Source organism: Taudactylus pleione, unplaced genomic scaffold (assembly GCF_031769625.1).
Source record: "Taudactylus pleione unplaced genomic scaffold, aTauple2 ptg000468l, whole genome shotgun sequence".
Taxonomy (NCBI): domain Eukaryota; kingdom Metazoa; phylum Chordata; class Amphibia; order Anura; family Myobatrachidae; genus Taudactylus; species Taudactylus pleione.
In genome coordinates, this window is record NW_028284870.1 from 930,588 (window position 1) to 951,305 (window position 20,718).

The 20,718-nt window shown below is 39.6% G+C and overlaps 1 protein-coding gene and 1 pseudogene across 1 annotated transcript in view; one reads left to right on the forward strand and one right to left on the reverse strand.

The window, feature by feature from the left end:
* Positions 1-20,718, reverse strand: part of SNTG2 (syntrophin gamma 2) — a 222,193-nt gene that overhangs the window by 88,474 nt on the left and 113,001 nt on the right. Inside the window, exon 12 of the mRNA XM_088448850.1 lies at positions 15,353-15,469. Coding sequence (XP_088304976.1) covers positions 15,353-15,469 — 117 coding nt within the window. The remainder of the gene's footprint in view (positions 1-15,352; positions 15,470-20,718) is intronic.
* LOC148504061 (5S ribosomal RNA) lies at positions 9,397-9,515 on the forward strand (annotated as a pseudogene).

A 20,718-nucleotide genomic window follows, 5' to 3' on the forward strand; every position in this document is an offset into this window, starting at 1 on the left:
AATACTGTAATTGAAGAGGATCCTCCTTCCACCATTTGTGTGCCTTCTGACGCAGAAATTGAGGATGCTTCTGTGGAATTGCATGGGGAGAATGAGAGGATATTTATGTCATTGGCGATAACAACAAGGATGATGAGGATGTTGATGAGGATGTTGATGGCGAGGATGTTTGTGTAAAAACTGTTAATCGGGCAACAGTTGTTGCCCATGGTGAGAAAAATCCCATTGTTGCCAAAGGACCAAAAAATCCACTTCTCATGTGTGGAATTATTTCCACCCAAATCCGGACACCTTTTCCAAGCCATTTGTAATCGTTGCCAAGTAACAGTGATTAGATTAAAGGCCATAACCATCTTGGAACCTCCTCCCTGTTATGTCACTTTAAGCGCATTCATCAAATCAGAAAGGGTACAGAAACTTTGGGGACAAAAAACCCAACAACAGTCAGTCCAGTGTCACCAAGCTGTTCCCGTCTATCTGGATCCATGCACCTGCAATATCCACCTCCAACACCTGCATCATTATTAACATTCTCATTCGTGATCCTCATCCAATATCACAAGGACTGACTCCTCTCCTATCCGTTGTTCCTCAGAAGGATCCTTGAGTGATATGCCTGCTGCTGCTGTTGCTGTAAGTGGATCTTTATCCCAGAAGGGGACCAGGAAGAAGATTACTTTTAGTAGTTCAGAAGTTCAATAAAATAATTGACTATCACACAGTCCCTTGCATTGGCGAACAAGTATGACAGCAACAGCCAGCTGCACAGTGGATTACTGATGCCATATCAGCTATTGCTGGTATTAGATGTGCATCCAGTGTCCACCATTAATGCAGTGGGTTTTATCCAGTTAATGGAGGTCCTGTGTCCCTGCTACAATGTGCCTTCTAGATTCCACTTCTCTAGAATAGCAATTCAGAATCTGTACAAGGGCATTTAAAAAAATCTTATTAATGTCCTCCGAATTGCCGTTGTGCCCACTGTCCACTTATCCACAGATATGTGGACAAATGGGCAGGGCAAACTAAAGATTACATGGCAGACCACTGGGTAGGTGTATTGCCTCCAACAGTGCAAACAGCAGCAGCATCTAACAAATGACAACTCATTCAGAGGCAGGCTACTCTGTGCATCACCAGTTTCACTAAGAGGCATACTGCTGAGAACCTCATAGAGAAACTCAGGGAAATCATTGCAAAATAGTTTACCCCACTTGGACTCTCCTCTGGATTTGTGATTTCTGACAATGCCAGCAATATTGTGCGAGCATTACATGTGGGTGAATTCGATTACATCCCATGTTTTGCTCACACAATTAATCTGTTGGTGCAACATTTTTTTTAAAAATGACAGAGGTGTGCAGGAGATGCTCTCGGTGGCATGAAAAGTTTCTTGACATTTTCGACATTCAGAAACTGCGTGTCAAAGAATTCAGCACCAGCAAGAACTGTTGAATTTGCCCTGCTCAGCTGAAGCAAGAGGTAGTAACTAGGTGGAATTCTACCCTCTATATGCTTTAGAGGATGGAGGAGCAGAAAAAGTCCATCCAAGGTTACACTATGGCTTATGGAATAGGGATAGGAGCGGGAATCCTCCTTAGTCAAGCGCAGTTGAGAATAATTTAAAAGTTATGCAAGGTTCTCAAACCCTTTGAACTTGCCACATGTGAAGTTAGTTCAGACACTGCCAGCTTGAGTCAGGTCATTCCCCTCATCAGGCTTTTGCAAAAGCAGCTGGAGAAACTGAAGGAGGAGCTGAAATGGAGTCATTCCACTAAGTATGTGGGACTTGTAGATCGAGCCCTTCATTCGCTTCAACAGGATCCAAGGGTCATCAATCTCTTGAAATCAGATCACTATATTTTGGCAACCATACTTGATCCTCGGTTTAAGTCATACTTTGTGTCTTTCTTTCCGATGGACATAAATCTGAAAACATGCAAAGAGCTGGTGGTGAAAATATTGTCAGCTCAAGGGGAATGTGACACGGCAACATCTCCTCCTTCAGTTTCTACAGCTGCCAGGAAAAAACTACATTTTTCTAAGCGACCCACTGCTGGTGGTGATGAAGATCAGTCAGTAAAATCTAATGACATCTGGTTGGGTCTGAACGAACTGCCTACAATGAGTGACATGTCTACCGTGACTTTGTCTGATACGGTCACCATTCAGAGAATGGTGGATGACTGTTTTAGGGATAGCATCCAAATAGGGATGTCAGACATTCCGTTTCACTACTGGATGAAAAAAGAGGCAATTTGGAGTCCATTACACAAACTGGCTTTGCTGTACTTAAGTTGCCCACCCTCCAGTGTGTACTCTGAAAGAGTTTTCAGTGCAGCCGGGAACCTTGTCAGTGATTGTCATAGGAGGTTACTTCCCCAAAATGTGGAAAAGCTGATGTTCATCAAAATGTATTACAAATTCCACAACGAAGACCTTTACCAGCACTTAAGTCCAAAAAATACAGAAACATCTGACTCTGTAATGGTGGATTCCAGTGCGGACGAATTCATATTGTGTGAAGAAGAGGAGGATGCACACACTGATGAGGATGACAATGATATCTAATGTATTGTAAAGCCAGTTTGTGTATGGGATCATTGCCACCAATGTCCACTGCGCATTGTCAGCTTATTTTGTGGGGGGTCCAAACAAACCAATAATTTCAGCCACAAGTGGCAGTCCCTCTTGCTGAAGTGATTGGTTTGTTATACTGTGAATTTCCTGTTTCATATACAACATAAGGGTGGGTTGGAGGGCCCAAGGACATTTCCATCTTGCACCTTTTTTATATGCTGGTTGAGGCACTGCTGCCTGACATTTTTAATGTTATGGTTTATGAATGTCCAGAAATTGGAATGGCCACATACAGCATCTCCTGCATGCCCCCTTTAATTAAAAAAAAAACAATTCTGAACCAATTGCTGGTTGTTGTGTCAACCCAACGGCGCAAGTCGCACAACAGTGACATTCAGCCAAGGGTTCTCAGCCCTTAAGGCTGCTACACGGCCCAAAGGCCGCATCCTGCTTCATGGCCCAAAGGTCACCTGTCATCACTCCTCACTAGCCCTCAAGCCTGTAATGGCCGCAACTTGCTAAGAGTTCCAGGCCTCAATGCTATTGCAGGACTGGTTCCTTCCTAATTGTAGCTCTGTATTACACTACTACTCAGCCCGGAGGCTGCATCAACAATTAACTATCAACTATCAATTATTCAGTCAGTGGCTGCACCACCAATTATTAATTCTTCAGCCATGGGCTGCACTAATTATCAATTCTTCAGCCAGAGGCTGCATCAATTATCAATTCTTCAGCCAGCCAGGGACTGCACCAACTATCAATTCAACCAGGGGCTGCACCAATTATTAATTCTTCAGCCAGGGGCTGCACCAATTATCAGTCCTTCAGCCAAAGGCTGCACCAATTATCACTTCTTCAGCCATCCAGGTGCTGTACCAATTATCAATTCAGCCAGGGGCTGCACCAATTATCAATTAATTTCTTCAGCCAGTGGCTGCACCAATTATTAATTCTTCAGCCAGGGGCTGCACCAATTATCATATCTTCAATCCTCATCTTTGCACAGTTCTCAACTCTATTTATCACTCAGTTTTGAGCCAGCCAGCTGGATACAACCATTTGGCCCTTAACTAGATGAAAAAATCATTAGTGTGAGCTGTGAGGTGGTCAAAATTGACTGGAAACGAGTGGAAATGAATGTTTTTGAGGTTAATAATACTGTAGGAACAAAAAAAGGCCCATTTTTTGTGATTTTAGCTGATTTTATGATTTTTTAAGAAAAAATCCAGATCCAAAAACAAAAACGAAAAACAAAACATGGAGGTGAGGTTTTGGCAAAACCCATCCATATCCAAAACCAGTGGAGATCCAGATCCAAAACCAAAACATGAGGGTCAGTGCACATCTCTACTGGAAAGTGATAAATTGTAGAGTGATAAACTACCCGCCACTCAGCTACTAACTGTCACATTACAGACTGTGTTTGAAAAATGACACTTAAGAGCTGATTGGTTGTTAGTTTAGTACATCTGCCCTTGCCTCTTTAGATTTCTTTGTCTTTCAATGACACTTAGTGGGAAGTGTAATGGTAGGTGCTCTATCTAAATGGATCCTGTGACCCCTTTTTACCTTTAATAAAATACCTCTGATTACACTAACAAAAAAGGTCAATTAATGAGAACCAAACATGTAATTAAGTAATGTCTTAAAGCAGTTATTTCCAATTGTGTGCTGCAGCACTCCCTCAGGGGGATCAGTATGTATTACCGCTAGCTGCATGGCCGGCAGTTCAAATCCCGACAGCGCATGCCCGGCAGGGGTGAAGATCCTGACTGCTGCTAAAGGTAAGTACCACTAATCTTTCCCCTTCCTAACCCTCCCTTAGAGGTGCCTAACCCTAACATCCCCCCCAGTGCCTAACCCTAATCACCCCTCTAAATGTCTAAACCTAACCCCCCCCTTCCCCATTGCCTAAACCTAACCCTCCCAGGGGGGGGTGCCTAACCCTAAGTCCTTCCTGGGAGCCCTAAACCTAACCCTCCCCACCCCGCAGCTGTAAGCCAGGTAAGCCAGGTGTCAGGCTCCCGGCATAGGTAAAATGACAGGCATCGAGATTTCGACACCTGTCATTTGTACCTTGCCGGGATTAGACAGTCAGGAAACCTGTGGTCGGGATTGCGTCCGTCAGCTTCCCGACTGCTTCTCTCCCTCAGGGGTGCAGTAGGTAGGCCAGTAACAAGTCAAATGACTTGGGCTGGCAGGTATGGCAGGTTGGGCCATGCTGCCTGTTAGCTTCAGAAAGGCAGCACATGGCCATTTGCACTTTACTTTTGTGCAGCCATACCTCCCACATCTGCTTCCCGTTATCCTCCATTCTCCTCCTCCACGTGGGAAATGAGTACCTGCAGTGACAGGAGCCAAGTGCTGTAGTGTAACATTCTCCTGCAGCACCCAGCTCCAGTCATTAAAGAGGAGCCAACAGTGCAGACTGCCCAGTCTCTGGGGGGCAGCCCAGCATCTCTGGTGATGCTGGGCTGCCCCCGGAGTGATGTTATCGGGATCCATGTGAGGCCACGCCCCTATATTTAGGCAACACCACCTTTTTGGCCAGGCACGCTGGGGGGTATCCAGAGTGTGCATCGGGTGTCCCCAGATTCGGTGACCCCTCTGTTTACCCTACATCATCTCCATGGGCCAATTTATAAGATAGATGGCTGTGTATGTGGGTGGTTGAACACACACAAAGGTTTGCTTATATCAGAGCGAGGTCACACACCCAAGAGTGGTATATCTATTACATATATTACACATATATTATATTTTACATACACACAGACATATTATATAACACACAGACACATATTTATTATATATAACACACAAACACACATATATACATATTATATATTTCACATATACACACACAAAATAATAATTTTTTTGCCTGATGACAGCAATATGTTAGTTTGCAAGGTTCCTATGGAACTAGCCCAGAGGTGGAACATAAATATTGCTAGCACCATGAAGTTATGGAACCGCTACTTTAATATGAACTATTTTAGGTTTGCCCCCAGAAAAATACTGAAATCTCATAACATAAAGCACAATACTGAGGAACTGCTACAGCAGTTCAGAGGAATAGTAAATGTGATACTCCATGCACAAATCTGCTAAATGAGATGCTTTAATTTCTGTATTTTTGTGTTTCATAAATGAAGCAAATTTATCACTAGAAGAAACATAATAGCCTGGATGATGAATAAATGTAATTATAATTCAATGTCTTCATGTACTGGTATAGGCAATATTTCAGTTACTTTCACAATAGTTTCAGAGGTTAATTAAAACTTTTCATTAGTACAAATCTTCAATTATCTAAATTATTCCCTAAATTGAAATGCAGTTTTCTCCAGGCTGCAGTTTTGATATTTAAGCTGTTAACAAATTATTTCAAATCTCTGACTTCTAAAAGAACAGAGGGCACAGCAATGGGAACGTAACCCACAGTGCACACAAACCCCCCCAGCATAATAGAAGGCAATACATTTACTGTATATATATATATATATATATATATATATATACTGTATATAGATCAGAGAAGGTAGCACTCATTCATAATAGGCAAGGGGGTGCACGGTCCTAAACAAAACCTAACCACTAACATTTCCTGAAGCAGCAAAGTCAATTTCATCTATAATGACAGTCTTCCTAAGGGGTATAATATGTCATCGGAGATACAATACCAGTATGAGGTCCAGTTCATACATCAGCTGAACCTCCAAGTGTTGTGCGGCAGATAGAATAGGGGAGGATGCGCGTTTCGCCTGGGTGAAGGCTTGTTCACCTCACCAGCATGCTTGTAGAATTTCTCAGTAATCAATATCGATGCTTAAAGGCTTATTTTGGCTCTATTTGGGATTTTGCATACAGCTGGTTCTTGATACAAGCTAATGAGAACTTATTAATAAGGTATAGCTAAATATATATATATATATATATATATATATATATATATATATATACAGTAGCAATGAGTCCGGCTCTCCCTGTAGCGGTCTTAGTAAGACACTGGGTGCCCGCACAGCAACAAATGTAGCAAATCCATAGGTGCAGCACTCCAATAATAAATACTCTCAGGCGGCAATGATGTAATGGCAACGTTTCAGTGCCTATATATTAGAGGCACTTTCATCAGGACAAAGACATTAAACAAAGTCTCACCTTATATACACGCTGATCAACCCAGTGCAACCACGCGCTTCCGGAATCGGGACACAGCACCCGGTCCGGCGGCGCGTACAATGTGACGTCATCAATTGATGACTCATCACTGTGCTCCCATCACCAAGGTTACACATATACAGACTAAAGCAACAAAACAAAACAGCATGTGGCGGCTAGAGTATAATCACATATATATAACCAATGATTAATGCACTATTATGAACAATTATAAAGATAATTAGCAAACCTAGGAATACACCCAGGATCATATAGATACATGATGCAAATCGTACAGGAGCATAAAGAAAGGGACAAATAGACAAACACTAATATGGATACTGGCAAATAATGTATACAGTAACAATCGAGACAACATCGATATCAGAAAACAAATACATCGTAATGTGCTGGAACATCTAATGACTTATAAAGATCAAATAACTAAGAATTTACATAAAGTGCTGAAGGCCTAGATGATCGTTAAGTCCCTTGGGTACAAGGGTCCCTAATAGAAATATCCATTTAGTCTCACAGCACAACAATTTCCCAGCACGATTACCACCCTGAATGGATGCAGGTATGTGGTCAATCATACGATATCGCAAAGACGCCAACTTATGAGATGCTTCGCAAAAATGACGATCAACCGGTTGCTCACTGGTACCTAAACCTATAGCAGTGCGGATGGCCGACCTATGAGCTGTCATACGTTCCTTAAAGGTCCGTTCAGTCTTACCCACGTATGACAACCCACAGGGACATATAATTTGATACACCACATATTTTGAATTACATGTGAGATGATATTTGATATAATACGTTTTACCCGTATGCAGGTGTTGAAACGTGTTCCCAGGAATCAAAAATTCACATGTGGTGCATGAGCACTTAAAGCAGCCCAATTTGGCATGCAAAAAATTCCCAGTAGGTCTATTAATACCGGTTATATCAGTTTTAACCAACATATCACGTAGATTCCTACCACGTTTATAGCAGGGCATCAAACGAGTATGTTTCAAAGGTAACTTCATATCAGATTGTATTAATGGCCATAGTTTTTTCGAAACACGATTAATATCATCACTAGCTGTACAATATTCTAAAACCCAGGGAAGACATTCACCATTATTCACAGTAGCACTATTTGACAAAAGTGTGTCCCTATCAATCTCAAGGACCTTTAGTTTAGCCTCCTCCAACAATTTAATAGGATATCCACGTTCCAAAAATTTTTTAATCATTGTACCCATTTCTTGCTCTGCAATAACTGGATCAGAAGTGATCCTCTTAATGCGCAGCAATTGTGAGTAAGGTAATCCCCGTTTAAGAGAAGGGGGATGGAAACTCTGCATATGAAGAAGATTGTTCCTGTCAGTAGGTTTAGAGTATAGACAAGTAGAGATAATGCCATCTTTAAGTGAAATTTGTACATCCAAAAAATTAATTGAACTATCGCTGAAGGAATAACTCAGTTTAACAGGATGTGCTCTTGCATTATGTGTCTCTATAACAGAAACAAACTCATCCCTAGTTCCCTGCCAGAAAATTAACAAGTCATCAATATAGCGACGAAAAAAAAACCATATGTTTGGAAATTGTATCATCATCTAAGAAAATCTCTTTCTTGACTTGAAACATGTACATGTTGGCGTACGATGGGGCCACACAGGACCCCATCGCACAGCCAACACGTACATGTCAGCGTGTATATAAGGTGAGACTTTGTTTAATGTCTTTGTCCTGACGAAAGTGCCGCTAATATATAGGCACTGAAACGTTGCCATTACATCATTGCCGCCTGAGAGTATTTATTATTGGAGTGCTGCACCTATGGATTTGCTATATATATATATATATATATATATATATATATATATTGTAGAGATTGACTTTCATACATTATTTGATGACTCACCTTAAATCTATACAGCACCAGGAGCTATTAAAATAAATCTACTGACACTGACTAATCATGTTTTTGCTTAAAGATGCTTTTTTATTAGGCGCATTTATTAAGATCACATATGTTCTATATTGCTCCTAATCTCTTACCACGGAAAACGCTATGTGGTTTCATGCTTATGAATTGGTGATTACACTACAGCATATATAACTTGTTTTAAGTCACAGGATTTGATTGTCAGTCATTTTATGATTATAGGTGAGACTTTGATGTATCAGTTTACAGTACCAGTCTTCATTGAAAACAAATTTGATTGACATACTATCTCCAAACCAATATTGCCAATTATGATGAGTTTTTTCCCTTGGATCATAAGGATTATTGGGGAATATATGATGATGCTACTACCACATGGTAGCTTGTGATACTACAACCTATTTCAGTGTATTATTATTTATTGATTTACATGAATATTATTTCTAACACTGCATTTGGTGACGATTGGGTCTTTTTCATTGTAAGGACTACTATATTGTGTGTATAATGATGACATTACTTTATGGTAACATGCATATAGTATAATCTTTTTTATATACTTTATGAATAAAGTATGCTTATGCATAACTTTTTTCAAAAATTGTCGTATTACTAATTGGACTCTCCACTGAGTGATAGTCCTACATTTTCATGTAAATCTGTGGAAACCATGTGTAAAGGAACATCTATCATTGCAAATGAACTAAACCTACAGCCATACTTTTCTGAACCTGCCCAATCTTGTTCGATCTTGGAAGCGATACAGTAATAGGCCTGGCCAGTACTTGGAAGGGAGACCACCTAGGAATACCTGGTGCTGTAGGTTAATCCACATTGGAGGATTGGAACACTTGGGACAGATACTACATGAACTAATTGTTTATACCCATACACCATCTATATATGGACTGGACATAGTATGTCACGCATTTCATGTATGTGTTGTGGAATGCAGATTTGATTTGTTTTATTATTTTCGCTGTTTAGCTCGGGGTATATTTATCTATACCCGAGTTTTTTATTTATATGTGTATTTATATTTGTATGGACTAAGTATATTTTGACCGTACTTGTGTTTATATAAGATTGCCTCATAATTTTATGCAAGTATAATAAAAGTCATGTTTTAAATGTTTTTGTTATTTGAAACTTTATCTAAGAGTGCACCAGCAAAGAGCCTTTCTTTTCTTTCTCTGTGCTAATACATATTCTGGATTGAGCACAGTGTCTCCAAACTAAAGCCTTCTGCCAGCTACCCTGCAGAGACTGGTCCATGGTGAGGGACCAGTGGAAGTTAGTCGACACTATTCTGGAAGTGCTGTGGCAGCATGCCCACACATACCCAGAATTAAGTGGTTCCAGGTGCTGGCATAGGAGCCTGGGAGAAGTGGTTCAAGGTGCCAGTGTAGGAACCTGGGTGGAAGTAAATGTTCCAAGTGCTGATAAAAGGAACTTGGTGGTGGCAGTGTATTACCCGTTGCCTAACCAGTGGACAGAGTCAGTAACAGATGGTTAATGTTGGTAAGAAGGAATCCCTAATATCCCAAGATCAAGTAGGATCAAAATTAATGAGTGATTGCCTGTTGGAGCGAGGTCATTTGGTCACACCATGCCTGGACCTTCTCCCTGTTATGTCATTTGTAGCAAGTTCATGCAAATTATTTAGGAAAATCTCAAAAAAACTGAAAAAAAATAATAACAAGCAGTCGAGCATTAGATGGCAGCAGCATGGATAGATCCCAGCACATGCAAGTATCACACTGCCAACAACTTTATCATCAATCTACTCATTAATAATCAGAGTTAGTCCTCCTGCATCCAATATTCAAAGGCTAACTGACTCCACCTATATGCAGAATTTCCCAGAAGAATCCTTGGATGCTAGTGCTGCTACTGGGGTGAATTTTCATCACAGAAGGGGACCAAGGAGACTAGTAATTTCAAACAACAATTGACTGTGAAACAAAAATTTGCATGAGGAAGCAAGTAGGAAAGCTGCCATCCAGTTGCACAGCAGATCACTGAAGCCACTACGACTATGCTAGCATTATATCTGCATCCAATATCTGCCATCACTGCATCTGGTTTTAGACAGTTAATTGAGTCATGTGTCCCTGCTACCAAATTCTATCTTGATTTCATATTACAAGAACAGCAATTCCCTGTCTATACAAGGATGTTAAAAAGAAAATTATTCTTTGCCTAGAAGATGCCATCATGCTGAGTATCCACTTTAATACAGGTATGTGGACAAGCAGTACTGGTCAAATTAAAGATTACATGACTGTGATAGCCCACTGGATAGGTGTATCGCCTTCAGTAGCTGCATCTAACACACATTGCCAGCTCATTCACAGGCAGGCTATTCTCTGTACCACTGGCTTCACTAAGAGGCATACCAATTCCAACCTGCTTGAAACACTCAGGGATGTTATAGCAAATTGTCATAGCCTGTTAAGATTCACCACAGGGTATGGTATTTCCAATAATGCAAGTAACAAAATATGGGTGAATTTGAACACTTTCTCATCATGTTTTGCACACACAATAAAGCTTGGTGGTTCAGATTTTTTATTAAATGACAGGGGAGTTTTTACTGCTCCTTGTGGCCTGAAAAATGTCTGTACATTATCAGGATACAGCAACTGCATGTAGAAAATTGCAGCAGCTGCAAGAACAATTTCATTTGCAATGCCACCAACTTAAGCAATAGGTAGTAACCAGGAGGAATTTTACCTCAGTGACTGGAGGAACAGCAACAAGCCATCCAAACATACAGTACACAGCAAGCCATGACATACAGACTAAAAGAGAAGGGATATTGTACCTTACTCCAGCATAGTGGAGAATACTCTCCATTTTATGCAAGCTACTGAAACCATTGAAATAGTAACCAATGAATTGAGCTTAGACACTGCCAGCCTTAGTCAGGTGATTCTGGTAAACTACTGGAAAAGCAGCTAGAGAAACTGAAGGTGGAGATTAAATGAAGTGATTCTGCTAAGTATGTTAGACTTGTAGGTCAAGTTCTTTATTCCCTTCACCAGGACCAAAAGAATTGCAACATCTTGCAATTGGATCACTATATTTTATCAACCTTGCTTGATACTGGGTTTAAGTCATACTTAATTTCCAACTGACACATCTTAAGAGATGCAAAGAGCTCCTTGCAAGCAAGTTGTCAGTTCAAGTGGCTCATGACACAATGATATCTTCTGCTTCAGTTTCTCCTGCAAATGACCTTTTCCAAGAGACCTACTGATGAGGATGAGTCAACTCAGTGCACCATAGTGAAACACCATTATGACATCTGGTCAGGCTTAAAATAATTACCCAAAATGATTGACATCTCTATTGAGAGTCTGATTCAGTAACCATCAATAAAATGGTGGAAAATGATTTTAATGACAATGTACAAATTAGTATGTAACACAGTCTCTTTGAATACTGGGAGTATAAAATGCAAATTGGAGCCCCTTGTACAAACTAGCTTTGCTTTACTTAGGTTGCCCACCCTCCAGTGTGTACTCGTAGCGAGTGTTTAGCACAACCGGGAACCACATGAGTGATCAGTGAAGGAGGCCACTTCCTAAAAATGTGGCAAAACAAAAAATAAACTACAAATTCTATGAGGAAGTCCTTTGTCGCCAATTATAACAAAGTACTGAGACTACTGTAATGGTGAATTTCAGTGGGGATGAGCAACTACTATGTGATGATGATAATAACAACACAGATGAGGGTGGGGTATGGATGATAATGACATCTTCCCACTGTAGATATGATTAACAACACTATTGGTAGCTTGTGTGTGTGGGGTCCCAAACAAACCAAGCACTTCAGCAACAAAAGCAGCAATCGCTGTTCCTGATGTTTGTTAAACTTTTTAATATACAATATAAAGGTGGGTGGGAGGGCCCAAGGACAATTCCATTGTGCAGCAGTTTTCATTATGGGTTTTGTCAAGATTGTGCGTGTTTGACAGGCAGTGTACTGACTATGGGGTTTATGTATCAAGTAGTGGAAAATGTGGAGAATTGGACCAGTGGAGAATTTGCCCTTATCAACCAATCAGCTCCTATCTATTATTTTATAGACTGTACTTAATTAATGCTACTTTAAAGCTGATTGGTTGTAATGGGCATCTATCACTTGCTTGTTTTGAGGGTCAGTACACAGTGCAAGTACGGCATGTAAAGTCACCTTGTACTGTACCAGCTGCTAGCCCCCTTGGGAATACAAAGCTTTGTGACAAAGAACATATCTTTAGCAACAGGTTGTCTAAGTGCACAGTCAGGGTATTAAAGTTATGTGAGAAATTCTTATGCAATTAAAATAAAAAAGCAATCTGGCCAGCTGAGGAGTAGTTAATTTTAAATTGCATTTATAAAATTTTCTACAAATTCATTATATTTTTCTAGGTATATCTTCAATGTCAATATCAACCAGGTTGGCCTGCATGCACGGGCGATGGACGATATCGTTATTGTCCATGTGTGCCCGCACATCGCAGGTCGCTGGTCACCGAAAAATGCACAATATGAACGATAATGATATGATCGATATTTTAATAGTACTGTGTGTACACACCTTAAGATGTGAGGTCCTGGAAGGCAGGTGTTTTAATAAATCCAAAGCAGTCATTTCATATATACTCACAAGCCAGAGAAGACATAATATATTACAATTAATGTTTTATCCTGTGTCTTCATTTAAATAAGATGAGAAAGTATGGGAGAGGAAGTTATGCAAATTTTCATGTTGCTTATTTTGAAACATTATAAAGAGACCACACCCCTTATCCCACAAAGCCACACCCCTTTTCCAGAAGGCATACACTAGTTACAGGTATATACAACATGTGAGTTTTAGATGGGTGTGAATTGATGCTGCGTAGTTATTCAAGCATATACCAACAACTTACTCACTCACTTATTTCCCAAAATGTTTCAGTTTAATATAGCTAATTTGCAATGTGTGGGCTATGACAGCTGCATAAACAACCACACAATATAAAGAGTGACAAAAATAAAGTCACAATACTGTAAAAAAAAAATGACAACAAAAATATATGCTGCCAGCATGGTTGCACAGTGATTGGTATTGTGCCATGTAACGGTGCTCATAAGTTCAATTCCAAACAGGACCCAATCTGTGTGGAGTGATAAGTCATTCGGCTGCTAACTAAAATGGATCCTATTGTTTATATGGCAGAGATTTTAGATGGCAAGATCCAACAGGATTGATGGCTGATAGAATGAGAATGATTAAGGCATCTATTTATCAATCTCCTTTTTACTTAAAATCATGTGAAAACTGCAGTGCCCTCATGATTTAAGTATTTGGGGCTATTTATCAATAACCTAATGTGAAATATATCACATATCTCTCCTACAAAAAGCTAGTTAGCGCTGCAAATTCCCCATTCTTCTCAATGGGCTCTTATATGTCATGCTTTGAAAATGGTAATGTTTGGTAGCTTAGCCTTCTTGGCTAACGACATTCTCAGATTAGCCGCTTTGTACCTATGGATTCATTCTCACAGGAAAGGAATCTTTGATCCATCAATGGTAGCATCTGTCCTCCCCTCATCAACAAGTTTCAAAAATTATAATGCGCAAGAGCAACCTTATGGTGTAAAGTCATAGCAGCTATTAAAAATCATTCCTTATTGCGGCAATAAAGAATGATAATTAACGGGGCCTATATATCAATATTAAAACTAGGCCACTAAATATACCTTGTACAGCATGGCATCAGGTGTGGCCACTATACTAATAAACAATAATAAATTCATGAATTTGTATTATTATTGAATAGTTATATTGGCAGAATGTCACTGTTTTATTTTAAATATTCCTCAGTGGCACATATACAGTCACAGACTGAGTTACTTACAACAGAATATTCTGCTCCCCTCATGTGAACTACTACAAATAACTCATTTACAATTTACACTATCAATATAAACTAAAAAGTTGCACATTCAGTTTTTGTCAGAGGGCCGGATCAATGCATGTTCGGTCGAACAGGGGCGCCACCCCATCGAAGAGTCCCGCATGTGGTCAAGACGTTGGGCACCTGCACCGCCACAGCTGTGCGACTGTCCCGGACTCCGGAGAAGAGAATGTATGCTGTGCGAATGTGCGGGGCATCCATTCAGTGCAGGAAGAGGGCTGGGGGCGGCCCAGCTACTGACAGAGTGCTGGGCTCGACACCATGCCTGACGTTAAACAGGAGGTGTGCATTACGGCACGCACCAAATAATGCCATTTAGGGGGTATGGCCTCTGGTAAATAGGCCACACCTCCATTTTCGGTAGCGCGCAGGTAACAGGCTCCTCAGTCCCATTCTGCAAAGGGTGCTGCTCCTCCTGGAGACGGACATGTTTTGTCATACAGTTTTTGAATAGCATTCATTTCTGTTCAAAATATACATTTTAAACATTACAAATACAATTCTATTCTTTTAAGCAAATATTTTTAGTATCTTTTTGTTCTTTATAGATAAATATGCACTTTATCTAATGAGAGCTATTATTGAACACAACTGGATTGAATATTTGCTTACATTGGAGATTAATTGGATAGAATCAGGAATTGCAATGTGTTTCTAGTTTTTGTCAATTCATTGTTATTCTATAAATAAAACAGATTATCTTACTGGTGGTGTTTTGAAGATGTAGAACGATGAACCCTTCAGTACCAGAAACTTGAATTTATAAATGTGTGATCCATCCGATCCTGATACTTTTTCACTCACCCATCCCATGTGAAGTATCTGTACAGAGATAACAAGGGATAAAAAGACGATACACTATTTATTATGTAAATGAGGATAAAATGAAGGGAGAGGGAGGGAGGGAGGAAAGGATGGGGAAAATAAGGAATGGAAGTAGAGAAAAGTTTGTCAATGATTTTCACATTTAGGTCCCTAATTAAAAAATGTTTAGGAGATAAATTTGCTATTTGGCAGTTTTCAAAGTCACAGTGTCCATGGCCGCTGGATTTAAAGGGACAATATATTAAAAACAAAATAGTTCTGTAGTTGATAATATTGCCCTTTTAAATCTAGCTGCCAATCATTAGATGCAACGACTGTAAAAAGCGCTGCATAGTAAATTTAAATCCAATTGTAGACACTCATCAAATTCATATTTGCGTGAATGTGCCTAACTATCCTAATTCTCAAGCATACATATGTGCACACATGTACTGCATATTATATTTTACAGCAGTCCTTGCACAACCAGTCTTGGGATCGTCTTTGAAGACAGATGACAAAAAAGAGAAATGTTAATTTAAAGTCCAGTCTGTCAATAATACATGACCAACCCCCCCCCCCCTTCCTAAATCCAGCAAGACGCCCAGCGTGGCAGGCCTGAGGAATCATGTTGCTTAACCCTTCACCCTCCATTCTACCTATTTAGCAAATATGGGGATAGCCCCAAGTTGTGCTACGCCTGTACTGCTCGGTTTAGCCTCAAGATAAAAATTAACTCCTATCTGCAGTGATTGACAAACCAGGCAGTTGCTCCATAAATCTTAATCTCCACCCTAGAATCTAATGTAAAAACATTGCCCCAAAACAAAAAAATAAAAATTATTTATCTAACAACACATTTGTTCTTAAACAGATAAAATGATGCACTGTGTCAGTTTCTGGTAGACAAAACATGAGATATAATTATAGTAGTGCCAAATTAATGTTTTACATACTTCATAATAGAAGTAGAGATGTGCGGGTTCTGTTCTCCAGAAATTCAAATCCACCCGAATTTTGTGAATGTGAACAGATCCACTTCCAGTAGTTTGGAATTCAGATTTTAAATCTGAATTTCGGGTTTTGTATTGCAAAGATTACGTGATTTGAACTGATTTTAAAAATGTATAATTTTTTTTTTAAACCCAGATCCAAAACCAAAACCATAACACTTGAGTGTGGTTTTGCAAAACCAAAACCAAAACATAAAGTTGAATCCAGATCCAAAACTAAAATGAAAACATATGGGTCAGCGCACATCTCTAAATAGAAGAGCCATGTAGTACGTATTTGCTAGTAGCGTGTGATGCAAATAATTTAAACAACATCCTACTTAAACTCCAATGGAAAAAAAGTTGCTCATTATAAATGGATAAAAGGAAACATATATTGATTTTTGTAGTACTAAATATGTTTTCTGATTTATTGCATGCGATTCCTGCAAACAATGCTACACAGACCAAGGTTTGCAAATCTTAATCATTAAATTGTTTTTTTCCGTAGTTTAAACTGTGTGAATCTTTCATAAATCTGGCAAAATACAATAAAAAATGCATTAGATGAAATGTAAGTGCTGAAGTGCACAATTTATATCTGGACTAATGTGGTGCGGATATATCACAATTTGATTTGTGAAGATCCAGCGAATTTATTTAATCAAAGATAAACCGCAAGAATGTTTCAAGGCTTTTATCACTTCTTAAAAGCTTTTTGTCTCCTTGCATCGATAGACTCAAAAATTATTTCAAACTCTTTCTTCCCTCCTAAATATTATTTTAGAATTATAATAATAAAGCACCAAATGTACCATTGGGCATTGAAAAAAATTCTTTCTCTTTACTTCACAGTTATTAGTTACCTATTTAATTTTTGATTAATGTTAAATCTTTTTCTAAGTTGTCACTTGCCTGATGACATTGCTCCAAATGAGAGTAATTTCAAATTTAAACACATTTCACGTTCATGCCATGATTTTGAATAAATACATTTATATTGTCGTACCTTCTAGATTGTGTGATTGTCACTTCACTTATCATGTGAGCCTTATGTATTCGGTAGTACTGTTTAAATCTAATAAACTTGCAGGTGTTTTCATAGCACAGCTTCCACTTAGCACTAACTGACAGATCTGTGAATATATTTTTACATCACTGATGGTATCAGCATTCACCACCTCTCTGGCTATAAAACCAGTTCAGAGCTTTGAAAAAATGCATTGTGCCAATTCTTAGGGGGGAGATTTATCAAACCTTGGAGAGAGATAAAGTTGAGAGAGAAAAAGTACCAACCAATCAGATCCTGTTATTTTTCAAACACAGACAGTGAAATGAGAGAAGCTGTTTGATTATCTCTCTCCAAACTTTGATCAATCTTCCCCTTTGTAGTTGAGCAAATAAGTACAAGTATACCAACAGGTTTAGTAGCAGCTGAAACTGAATCAGATCACATTTTCTCAAAAAGCATCTACAAACCTCCTATACTATAATGAGTAAGAATGGGATTTATCAAACCTTGTAAAGAGGTCAAGTTGAGGTTCTACTCATACAGTATACAACCAATCAGATAATAGCTATCATTTTGTAGGATGTACTGTATTCAGATAAATGATAGCTGGAATCTGATTGGGTAGTAAGGGCAACACCTCCACTTGTCTTCTTTGACAGAATTGATAACCTAAATTCTGCTTGGGGGACTAAACTATGCTATGGGGAATATGTGGCTCTTTGTTTCATCCCAATCAAAGGGGTCTATTAAGCCTTGGGTGGAGATAAAGTGGACAGAGATAAAGTACCAGCCAACCAGCTCCTAAATGTCATTTTTCAAACACAGCCTGTGACATAGTAGATAGGAGCTGATTGGCTGGTACTTTATATCTGTTCACTTTATCTTCATTCAAGGCTTAGAATATAGACCCCATAGTGCCAACCAAGAGGCATTATTACTGCTGGCAAATGGAACAGGAAGCATATCCACAGCAACAGAAGACACTTCAGAATAAAACTAAATAAACATAGGCAGATAGATGAACATACCTAGGAACAGGAGAAATAAGCAATCAAATAAAACTCTAAGAGCAATGTGTGCAAATGCTAGGAGCTTAGGAAATAAAATTCCTGAACTAATTGCAATAATGACAAGGGATGATCTGGATATTGAGGCTATTACGGAGTCATGGTGCAATGAAAATCATGACTGGGACATAGCTATACTTGGATATACTTTATTTAGGAGGGACAGAATGGGAAGAATAGGAAGAGTAGCAATGTATGTCAAGGAAAGCATAAATACTATGTTAATACATTGTATTGAAGAAAAGTCCCTTTGGGTAACTATAGAAAAAGGGGAGAAAGTGATTCTTTGTATTGGGGTGATCTACAGACCACCAGGTCAGGAAGAGGAACTGGACAATAAACTATTGCAAGACATCACTAACATGGCATTAAAAGGAGAGGTTATAATCATGGGAGATTTTAATCTACCCAATATAAACTGGGAGGTGTCTGTGGCAAGTTCCACTAGAAGTAGGGACAACCTGAATTCATTGCAGGGAGCCTCCCTCCAGCAATTGGTGAGGGAGCCCGCTCAGAAAGACGCAATATTAGACTTACTACTTACAAATGGAGACAGAATATCTGATGTCAAAGTGGGTGAAAACCTGGGATCCAGTGATCATCAAGCAGTATGGTTCAGAATAAAGACAGATACTGACTCACCTCATGCAAAAACAAAGGTGTTAGATTTTAGGAAGGCTGATTTTGCAGGGATGTGAAGATGTGTAAGCGAAACTCAGAAGAAGTAAGGATCAATAAGGGTTGAGGTAACAATATGTTTAAAAATGGGGCAGACTAGATAGGCCAAGTGGTTCTTATCTGCCGTCAAATTCTATGTTTCTGTGTGTCTATGAGCTATTTACTGGAGTTCAACTGGAAGCACCATACAAAGACACCACTGCTTGCAGGGGCATAGCGAGGGTGGTTCCAGAGGAACATATGCTCCAGGCGCCAGAGTGGATGGGGGGCACCATCCAGTGTGCCGGAATTTGAGGGCCGCTGCACTGAATGGTGGCCACCTGTTAGTTTAACAGTTTGCTGTATATCCTACATAACGGATCAGAGATCCATTTCTTTTTACCTTCCAGGCTCCCTGTAGCTGTCCAGATTGCCTCCCCACTGGCCCTCCCTCTTCTATGATCATCTTCTTTCACCTCCCTTTCCCTCTCAGATTGGTTCCATTCACTTCTCTCCTCTTAGATTCCCTCTCCTCTCTTCCCTATAATAGGCTCTTTGACCCTCCTATCTCCATTCTTATTGGCTTTTTTCACCTCCCAGGTTCCCCTCTCTCATTGGCTCTTTCTTTTCCCCTCTTCTCTGTGATATCCTCCCCTTCTGCCTTCTCTCTTCATTTATTGTGCTTCAATGGACATGTGACCCATCTGAGTTAAAGTACTAAACTATATGTAACTTCAATTATAAAGTATAAGATTAAAACATTTTTTTACCACTTTACTATTTAAAGTAAGGAGGCGGTCCCAGGCATTACCACGTGACCAAGTGACTACACCTACCCGTTGCAGAGTGAGTGAAAGGAAGTGCCATTTGTGGGAGGTGATGGGTGGGTGGTTCGCGAAATGCAGGCGTACCAGTGCATTTGAACGCCGTTGCAGGGGCATGCATAAATTATCCACTGCAATACCATACATAGCTTGAGTACTCACTGCGTGCGATGAGGTTAGCAATTCCTGAATAAGGTCAGAGCTTGTGCAAGTGTGTGTGAGGCTGCGATGGTACTCGATGTTACCGATGGTTCTACTGTCTTGATAAGGATTACGGATGTGTGTAAGGTAAAGTGGGCATACTTATGTTGTGCTGTGATGGCATAGCAATCACAATGGATTAGCATACTATCGCAGTGAGACTGCGTGCGTAATCGCTATTGCAATCTCAGTTGCGATCTGTAATGATTCAGGCCCATAGTCTGGTATAACTCTCCTGATGAATAATAATGTATTAAAGGTATTTAAATGAAAAAATATGGCCAATAAAGAGCCTTTGCTTTCATGTAATTTTACCTAAAAAGCAGAGAAATTGGTTTAATGATGTGGGACATGTATGAAGAAGTGTAGTATTGATGGAAGATGGGTTTTTGAACTAGCAGGTGAAGTTGCAAGAGTTTTTTTTCAAGTTTTCTTTTTTTTTTTACTAACTTGTATATACACACACTTATAATTTGCAATTAATACATTTAAATGTACCCTAAAGTACTCTAAA